This window comes from Beta vulgaris, chromosome 9, assembly GCF_026745355.1.
Source record: "Beta vulgaris subsp. vulgaris cultivar EL10 chromosome 9, EL10.2, whole genome shotgun sequence".
Lineage (NCBI taxonomy): Eukaryota > Viridiplantae > Streptophyta > Magnoliopsida > Caryophyllales > Amaranthaceae > Beta > Beta vulgaris.
In genome coordinates, this window is record NC_079210.1 from 39,897,878 (window position 1) to 39,907,356 (window position 9,479).

Genomic DNA, 9,479 nt, shown 5'->3' on the forward strand with positions numbered 1-9,479 from the left:
AGTACATACAAGCGCGTTGCTCATTTGAAGCTCTTCATTTGTGTAAATTTACTCATTTGGAAGACTTCAAATGAACAACATTTAAAAATTTGCATAAAGAGTACCTTGTTTATAGTGTACCCTAATAAAAATCGATGCCAACCTTACCTTGTTTATCAGGGCTGGTTGTATGCCTCTCTCTTGGATGTTGGTTTCACTTTTTAGCTGATTGAAGTATAAACAAGAATGGCTAGCAACATCATATTTTACTTAATATAGTCAATTACCTTTTACAAAAGAGACGGCCAACGGCCTCTAATAGGGCAATCACTATACCAGAATGCAATATGCTGTAGCCTTACAGATATTAGATGGCGGAAAACTATACATACGACCGAGAACCCGATACAAGGGCTCACAAGAATTTGAATAATGTTGAACTACACTTGATCATAATCGGCTTCGTCAAAATTTCTTCAGTAAGAGATTAGTTAGCAAGGGCCATGGCCAAATAGACATCATTCTAGTACAGATCCTTGACGTTGCAGCTCACGAGACCGTTCTTCCGTAACATATGGAAGAGAGGTACAAGTTTTTTTTCCACTTTTCCTGCCAAAATCCAACAGAAACAAATTCAAATTTACCATGAATTCAAGAGAATATCAGTTGTCTTTGTAGAGGGAAAAGGCAGTTAAAGGATAAGACAGTTAAAGGAAAAGAAAAAAAGGACAGTTAATCCATAGAGAAAAAACTAATATCCACCTTAACATGTGTGGCGGGGAAGGTGCTGGTCCGAAGAGTCTCTTGACTTTGACCCGTACTTTTTCGTCTAGACATACTAAGAACAAAAGCGGCTTGGTCAGTAGTTGCAGCTGCAGACGTGATACGGTAACCATTTTCCCATCTCCTGTGAATACCTTCACTAGGATAGAGAAAATCTAATTCGACAACCTGAATTGAAAACAGAAGTCCAACAATCATTACTCCACGAGAGCTGATACTAAGATAAAAAAATCACAGAGCTGAAATACGATATGAAACCTGGCTTGAAAAGAGGGAATAACGAGAAGCACCACGAGACATCACAATTCCCCATCTAGTTCCACCTGTTGACATGGAGGTAATATAAAAGCCCTCCTTCCACTTCTTGGTTATCCACTTGTATGGAAATGACTCGCTAACTTTATAAGATTGCTGCGAATATGAGGTTCCTAGAATCCACAAATGCTAATCAGAGAAGCATGAAGTTATAATTCTATAATCTAAACAAAAATATCTTGTACAAACCTCTTGACATGACAATCAATGATAGCCCATTCCTTGTTCCTGCAGCTGCAGTAATGTAGTAGCTTTGATCCCACATCTCCATTATCCAATCCTTCAAGAAACCATTAATCAAATCCATCAGCCACAAAAAACCAAGTCACTTTATTCTACAGCAGCTTGAAGATACGGGGAAAGATGAGTTAATGTGAAGTTGACCATATATCCTTCACAAATTTAGATATATTGCTGCAATAATGTGATATGAAAATACGTTACAAGCCTACAAGGCATATACCAATAGACAAACCAAGTATTCTTTGGTCTAGTGGTAACCTAAAAAGGCTAGAATCAAAGCTCATTGGTGGCACTCTAGGGTTGGGGAATCCTACCTCCCCCCCAGGCCCTATCTCCAAGCGACCAAGCCCCTTTAAGTTAGGTCAAGTTGACCAGTGTGAGGTTCCACTCAGTAATATTTAGCAAAAGCTCTGATTATAATATTGACTACAAATGCTTTTGCATCAAGTATCAGAGTTAAGCAGTCATAGATAGTAATTGTAGGTCTGCCCTCAGATATTTAACGTTTAATTTTCTTTTCTTTTGTTGTTTGGAAGCAATAAGAATGTAGATTTAGTACATCGAACAAAACTACTATTCACTATAAGATCGAATCGTCAAAAGAACCAATTCACTACATCCATTCTAGGATACATAGAGAGCAAAAAATAATCAACATCTTCCATATAGCAGGTGAGAATGCACATACCTTGTTGAAGAATTGCGGAGAGAGTTTATAAACTTGAGCACTAAAATGAGAACCAGCATCCATAATAAGTGACCACAAGTCGTCACTAGATGCCAAACTAGTGATGTACATACCATCAGCATATCCTTTCGCAATATGTGCGTCAAGCCTCACATCTGTAACATTATAGTGATACCTACAATAATTACATAATTATGTGAAAGCTTGCCAATATATAGGTAGAGACACACAATTTCATAAACACATGCATGAGCATGCTGTGCAGAAATTCATATTAGCGACATCAGAAAAACGTTTTACAACATCTAATTTAGTACAGAAACAGATGGAGTAAATAAAGCTTACACAAATTTAGTGACTGATCGATGTTAAGAAGCAATAAAAGCAAAATTTATTGCATATACGTTCCAACATTCCCCTAACAGTCTCCTGCGTAGGAGGTAATAAATGATGGCAACGGAAAATCATATATAATTTTTAAGGAAATCCCCCTTAGTCATTGCAATGATAATGGGATCCAATCCCAAAAGGCCCAAACATATGATTTTCTTCACAGATCTCCATTCCAACTCAAGCCAAAGTTGTAATGGATGGCAATGGAATAATATGAAGAAAGTCAGACCTCAGAAGGTGGACATTGACATGATAATTTCTATACAAAACTACATCTAGAATGATTATCTTCCCACCATATATTACTGCGTACCAAACAGTCCGCTGTTGTAATAGCACACACAAAGCAAGTGCACAAATATACCTTTGTTTCATTGGGCGTCGAGCATCATAAATACTGATCCATTGCACTGCAGGCTTCCCCAACCGAACTCTCTTTTTCGCCTGTCCATCTTCACCCTCAACCACATCCTCGTCCTCATCATCCTCTATTGCAGGCCGACTTCTTTTGTTACCAACCTGCCAGAGAGGCCTCAGAGTGTAAAACGCAATCTAGCCAACTCTTGTCATGATAAACCCAAAGCAATGGATAAAAGAAGATACCTTCTGTGCACCATCTATATTTATTGGCCTCACATCCGGATTAGGACCAACAATCTCATCAAACAAGGAAATATATTTTGAATAATCGGGGTCCTCATCAAACTTCAAATTCACCACATGCTCAAGAAATTCTTTGAAAGGTTCAGGACACAAGGAACAAAGCACTTGTGGAGAAGTTGCCATCTTCTTCTTACAAACAAGAAAACCCTTATTATCTCCCTGAGATGAAAAATAGCTGATTAAAAAGCCTGCCAACAAATAAAGAAAAAACATCACATTACTCAGACAATACAGACCTGATAGCCTTGCCACGGGAGAGATCCACGAAGGAGGAAAACAAGAGTGTAAGCCAAAGATTCTAGATCATCTCGTCTACTGCTAGTTCTTCCCAAATGAGCGTGAACACTAGCATAACGAACAGTTCCCCTTTAAGGTCAAAATAGGGGTAAATTAGAAACTGAAAATTCCTGAAATTGAATTAGCTATCAACCTTGCTATGGGAAAAATCAAGCTGTCTAACCTAAACGCATCTGGTCTCTGGTCATACCCCACATGCAGACCCTTTAAATCTTGCCATTTTGTTGCTACATCAAACAACTCTTAATGTCAGGTATAAACATAAAAATAGCAGAACAGAAATCCATAAAATTCATTTCCATAAAAGTACCTAATCCAAGATCCGCAAGAAATAACTTCTTCTCATCAGGTGTCCCAGGAGGACCCAGCAGAATGTTCTCAGGCTTCACATCTCCATGGACATAACTGTCATCCAGAGTAGAAGTGGAAGATCAGAATAATATTTCATGCTCACCCTGAATATAAAATACTAAATCACAAATTCAAAGCAGTCCGACCCTACCTTGAAGACGATAGTTCAAGACAAAACATTAAGTAGTTCATATATGTAACGAAGAACCAGATTCATAAATCCACTTAACTAATAGTCGTAAATGGTACGTATTGCAGTTTACAGCGTGGGGACTTCAACTACCAAAATTGATTACCCATAAGATCAGAATCAATGCATGAAAGAACGAACACACAAAGAACTCACAGGAAAAAAGGAAAGATTTGGAGCATGAAACATGCATAGGTAAGATAAGGAGAAACATTTTACTCATGACAACCAACATAATGATTAGGAGTCAAGGACCAGAATTCACCTACTGTATGTAGAATGAAAACTCGAATCATGCAATATATCACAGAGAAAAACAAGCATAAACTAGAAAAAGCATATACTAAAAACAGGTAGGTATTAGAAAAATCTCACCCTCTGGAATGTATGCTTTTCAGGATAGAAATCGCTTCAGCTGCAATGCATGCAACCATCTCAGTGGACATTCTGAAATACACGACATTTATTTATAAATACTTTGAAACAAGCATAAGTAAATGTAGATGAGATGAGCAAAGTAAAATCTCACGACTGGCTATTTTTGTTCCAAGCATCCCACAGACTAGGTCCAAGCATATCCATGACCTGTTCACATCAAACCCATATAATCAATCTCGGAACTACAATACAAACACAAAACAAAACAGAAATACAACCTGCATATGAAAGTGAAATAGTCGAATACACACCATAATATAGAAGTCTCCTTGAGATCCCTTGTAGTGTACCCGTGGCACACCGTGGCATCCAACTAGTTTACTATCAAATAAGTAAGCACGACAAATTTCAGAAACCCAATAATAATCTAGCAACTAGAGGAAAAATAGAGGAAGATAGCAAGGCTTACTTGTAAACCTGCCACTCATATGGAGGACCGTTGCTACATCCTTTGCTATTTTGACGCTCGAACTTCAAGGCTACCTACAGCGCGTATTTGCATTCCTTTTTCAAACAGATGACAGAAACAGAACCACAAATTGTAGAAAATAGACAGTATACCTCCATGGCCACAGGACCTTTCTTCATGCTTGCATGAGGGACAGAGACTCTGCGGCCAATATAAACTTGACCAAATCCTCCCTTCCCCAGCTTCTCTTCAACTTTATACAACGGGGAACCACCAACCCGAACCTGTAAAAAAGACAGATAACACAATAAGATGATCCCGAATTCGGAAACCCCAATAAATTTACACAACGAAGGGAAAGCCTTAATATTAACAGCAAAAAGTTGCATTTGCGATTTTGTAGAACTGCATTGAGAATAGAGAAAATATTAGAAGGTAGACGAAAACAAGTTTCATCCTTGGATTTGTTTAAACATAAACAAAAAGTCAACAGTAAATACAATTCACCACATCAGTCCATCCATAGGATGTTAGGAACTACAAATATCAAGTGACCATTTTCCCCAAAATGATGAATATAAGCCTTCAGTTACTCAGAACTCTAACTGAAATCATACTATAAAAAAAAAAAAATTAAACATCATCATCATCTACAGCTTAAAACAAGGGAAATTTAAATATAGCCTTTAGGCTATAGCTATGGCTAAAATTAAGATAAATTCCAATGTAGAAACAATACTAAACATATACTTACACTCAAGGACACTAATTTTGTCACAAACTTCCACCTGATACAATTTTGGGAAACATACTTAATTCTTAAGTAGTAAGGACCATATATAACATAAGCCTTGAAGCAGCAGAGTTTGCAAGATCAACAGCTTAAACACACATAAATTTGATGCAACCCATCATTCCACTTATTTCTGAGATTACCAAATTCCCCCTTTTTTTGGTATTGGTATATTACAAAGTGCCTATTAACCATAATAATCCCAAAATCAGGCCAAACAACCATTCCAACAAGATACATTCAAACCAATGCCACTAAAAAAATAAAAGAAGAAAAACACCCATTAAATTATCAATTATCAATCATCAAAATCAATTATACACATAAGTATTGAAAAAAGACTAGAAATTTAAACCTCCTTGGGCACAGGGGTACCACAACTTTCAAGCCCAGCAAAATCATTGCTCCATCCTGCACTATCAGACATCCCCATTCTCTCTCCTAACCCTAATTTACCAGCAACATCAACACAACCTCCATTTTTTTCTCTCTCTAAAAAGCTCATTCACTTTCTCTCACTATACCTCACTCTTCCACTCTACCTCACTCTTTCACTCTACCACATAAATTCAACCCAAAAATCAAGCTCAATTTTCAACTAAAAAATAGCAAAATCCACCGGAAAAGGAGAAATTCCGATGATCCGGTACACCGAATACGGCGAAAACAGTCGGAAAAGTGAATGCCGGTGAAAATTTTGAATTTTCCGGTCAAGAGTCGCCGTCAATCGACGTTTACAGTAACAATGTGGCGAAAATGGGAAAATCGGAAACCCAATTGGAGAAGATTAGGGTTTTTATGATGGAAAAAAATTGGGGATTTTTGGAGAGAGAAAGAGAAGTTTGTAACTGGAGTAATAAGGTAAAAATTGTTGAAGTTGGAGAGAAAGAAGGTAAAAAGATATAGAGGTGAAATATGGACGGTTGATTTGAAAAGGAGTGAATGGTGAGATTTGGGTTAAGGCGGGAAATGGGAGTTGTGTGGAAGAAGCTAATGGAGGGAACTCAAGTCATAAGAATGGAGGGAAAGATAAGAGTATTTTCTTGTTAATCAAACTAGTTTTTTATATGCCAAAATCATTCCCTCTTCCGGAGCATAATAGAAAAAAAAGATGAGAGAGAAAGAAGTAGAGAGAGAAAGAGAAAAGAAAGAAGGAAAAAGCCCCAATTCACTATCTCAAAACCCTAGCCACCCAATATTCCCTCAATTCAATCTTGCTGCCATCAATGATGCCAAATTCTTCTTAGTTATTGTTATCAATTCTCTATTCACAATACTAGTAGTAATTTTCAGAACTCATTTCTCAACTATTTTCTCAAATCAGAGCAGAAATGTTCCCCATCTAAAGTTCGATAACGCTCGAAAAAATTTCTCATTTTATGAGAATAGTTCACCTCCTGTGTTTGCAATTGTGCAGTTCAAGCATTTCTCTTCCATTGTAGGATTTCGAGTCCAATTTTTTGACTGGATTAAAGAATTTTTTTTCCTTCCATTTAAATTCAAAGTTCGATTCATGGCTAGGGTTTTTCGAGGTTTCTTGTTGCGGGTTCCTCTTTCAATTCTTGGTGTGGGTCAATTGTTGTCGTCAATGGTGTTGGTTTCCTTGGTGCCCTCTGTTCGGTTGCGGGTGGGTTCGTTTTGTATCATTGATCTGATTGGAGTTGTTTATTCGCCGTGTATAGTGAATGAATTTCCTTGTTCATTAGTTAAGCTTCAGATTCATTCGGTGCAAGTGGGTGATGGTGTTCTGTTGTGGGTTAGTATTTTGCATTTCCTCAATACAGTACTAGTTACTGCAGCTAGTGGGAAGATATTTCTTTGTAGCTTCCTGTTGTCATCAGACTACAAATTCCTTTCTTCCTTTTCAAAGGTATGGTGTTCTACACTATTGGCCTTTTGTTCAAGTAAGCTATTGGAATTTGTTAGAATCCATTTATCCAATTATTTTAGAATCATAATCAAGCTTTTTTCGTATGATCCAATGTTATTATTGTTCCTCTCTTTCAAGAACTTCTTCATTTACTCCATTCTAGGCCCCAGAAGCTATTGGAATGGAGAAGATTGTTCTTCTCTTTCTTTGCCTATAGAAGGCTTTGGCTATTTCTTATGCCAAAGATCTGTCAAAAAAAATGTCAAGGAGCATGTGCTAATTATTATTAAATTGGCATTATATGTATTTCAGTTGTCTGGTTATTATTATTGCCATATCTCTCAGAAGTTTTCGTGGATGTTTACGAAATTTGGCAAGTTTGCTATACGCAATCTTCAGTTCAGAATCGGTCATTTCTATCTGGAGATTAGAGCTGTTCTGGTTGATAAGAATTGTTGGCCTAATTCAGTCTTTAGCATCTTATCGTATGGTATAATATTTCAATCTTCAGTAATGTTTGCAAAGATAGAATTCTTTTTAGTGTCACACTATATTGCTAATGTGAGATTGACTCAGTTGGTTTTTTTCCATCTTTGGGCTTTTAAAGTTGCTACCTGGTGCATCAAATTAGCAACAGCAAATCTTTTTTGCAATGGTGCTTGTCCATTTCAGGTCTCTGCATTGTGGTTGTTTTTTAATGTCAGAGATCTTGCCATTCTGAATTTTTTCTCATATAATGTCTGTTTGGAGAAAATAATTGTTATTAGGTCTGACGAGGGGCACGACTTAGGTAAGTCTTGCCTTCCAAAATATATGCTTTATGATTATTAGTAGTTGGAATATAAGAGGTTCGAGGAGGCCTTTAGCTATGGAAGAAGTGAAAGTTTTTTGTAAATCTAAGAAAGTTAAAATTATGATGCTATGTGAGACTAAAGTGTCAACTCCTCCTTCTGAGGGATGTGTTAGGTACTGTGGCTTCACTCATTTTGACTTCCTTCCGTCAAGGGTTAGCAGGAGGTATGTGGATAATGTGGAAGAATGATAGTTGTAATCCTTTTATTCTATCATCCATTAGTAAAGCTTCTCGTTTTTGGGCTTGTAAAATTGCTATTAGCCATTAATTTTAGCTTTATTGCTATTTTCATCTATGCTCCTCCTAATTATAATTTGAAGTAAATTTTGGGATGAATTAATTGATTTTATTAGAAGGCTCGAAAGCCCTTTCATCATTATAGGGAATTTCAATGAGTTAAGTTCCCATTTAGATAAACTAGGTGGGGCTGAATTTAGATTTTCCAGATTAGCTATTATGAATTATTTTATCTGCTATCGACTGCATAGAACTCCCTTTTGAAGGGAACCCATATACTTGGCGAAAATCAAGAAGTGGTCCAAATAATATTTTGGAAAGGTTAGATAAGGGGTTGCGAGTATAAGCTGGCTAAATGCTTTCCCAAATGCAAAAATTAGTCATCATCTTTTTACTTCTTCAGATCACTGCCTATTCGTTGGAAATCAAAACCTATAGTAATCTAAAAGCGCCTCCTTTTAAATTCGATAAAGTATGGACAACTCGAAAGGATTTTGATGTGTTAATCAAGAAAACTTGGTGTCAAAGGTTTCAAGGTTCGAACATGTATTGCTTAATTAAAAAGTGTAAACTTTTAAAGGAAAAGGCTAAATCTTGGGTCACTACCAGATTTGGCAATATAGCTAGACAATTAAGTAGTGTCGAAGGAAAGTTGGTTAGAATTCAAAATCAATTAATTGAACATAATGATTGCCCTCATCTAATTAGACAACAAAATTTGTTTTTGGCTAAGCAAACAAAATTGTTAGACTTTCAAGACTCCTATTGGAAAATCAAGGCTAAGTCTAATAATTTAAAATTTGGGGACGCAAACACGAAGTATTATCATGCGTGTGCTTCGATTAGACGAAATCGTAATTTAATCACTTCTATTAAAGATCCGTCAGATCGTTTAGTCACTCAACCAAAATTAGTAGAAGAATGTATTACTAATGCGTTTAAGAAGAGATTTGCTAAGAATATGGAATGTGGTTTTA

At 36.6% G+C, this 9,479-nt stretch overlaps 1 protein-coding gene across 1 annotated transcript; it reads right to left on the bottom strand.

Moving 5' to 3' along the window:
• Window positions 1-226: 226 nt before the first annotated feature.
• On the bottom strand, window positions 227-6,577 carry LOC104903791 (casein kinase 1-like protein HD16). Its single transcript, XM_010691898.4, has 16 exons — window positions 5,898-6,577; window positions 4,902-5,033; window positions 4,750-4,823; window positions 4,592-4,661; window positions 4,432-4,487; window positions 4,278-4,349; window positions 3,672-3,766; window positions 3,525-3,588; window positions 3,301-3,430; window positions 3,005-3,223; window positions 2,766-2,920; window positions 2,009-2,183; window positions 1,267-1,357; window positions 1,021-1,190; window positions 742-930; window positions 227-588 (listed from the first exon to the last, which is right to left on the bottom strand). The coding sequence occupies exons 1-16, from the start codon at window positions 6,045-6,047 to the stop codon at window positions 529-531; spliced, it is 1,902 nt and encodes a 633-aa protein (XP_010690200.2). The 5' UTR covers window positions 6,048-6,577; the 3' UTR covers window positions 227-528.
• Window positions 6,578-9,479: the final 2,902 nt, after the last annotated feature.

Excerpts from the sequence above, each read along its gene's own strand:
- LOC104903791 (XM_010691898.4), bottom strand. The coding sequence starts at position 6,047 with ATGAGCTTTTTAGAGAGAGAAAAAAATGGAGGTTGTGTTGATGTTGCT. Across the intron at positions 4,488-4,591 it reads AAGGAGACTTCTATATTATG|GTCATGGATATGCTTGGACC; the intron begins GTGTGTATTCGA and ends TGATGTGAACAG. Across the intron at positions 2,921-3,004 it reads ATATAGATGGTGCACAGAAG|GTTGGTAACAAAAGAAGTCG; the intron begins GTATCTTCTTTT and ends CCTCTCTGGCAG.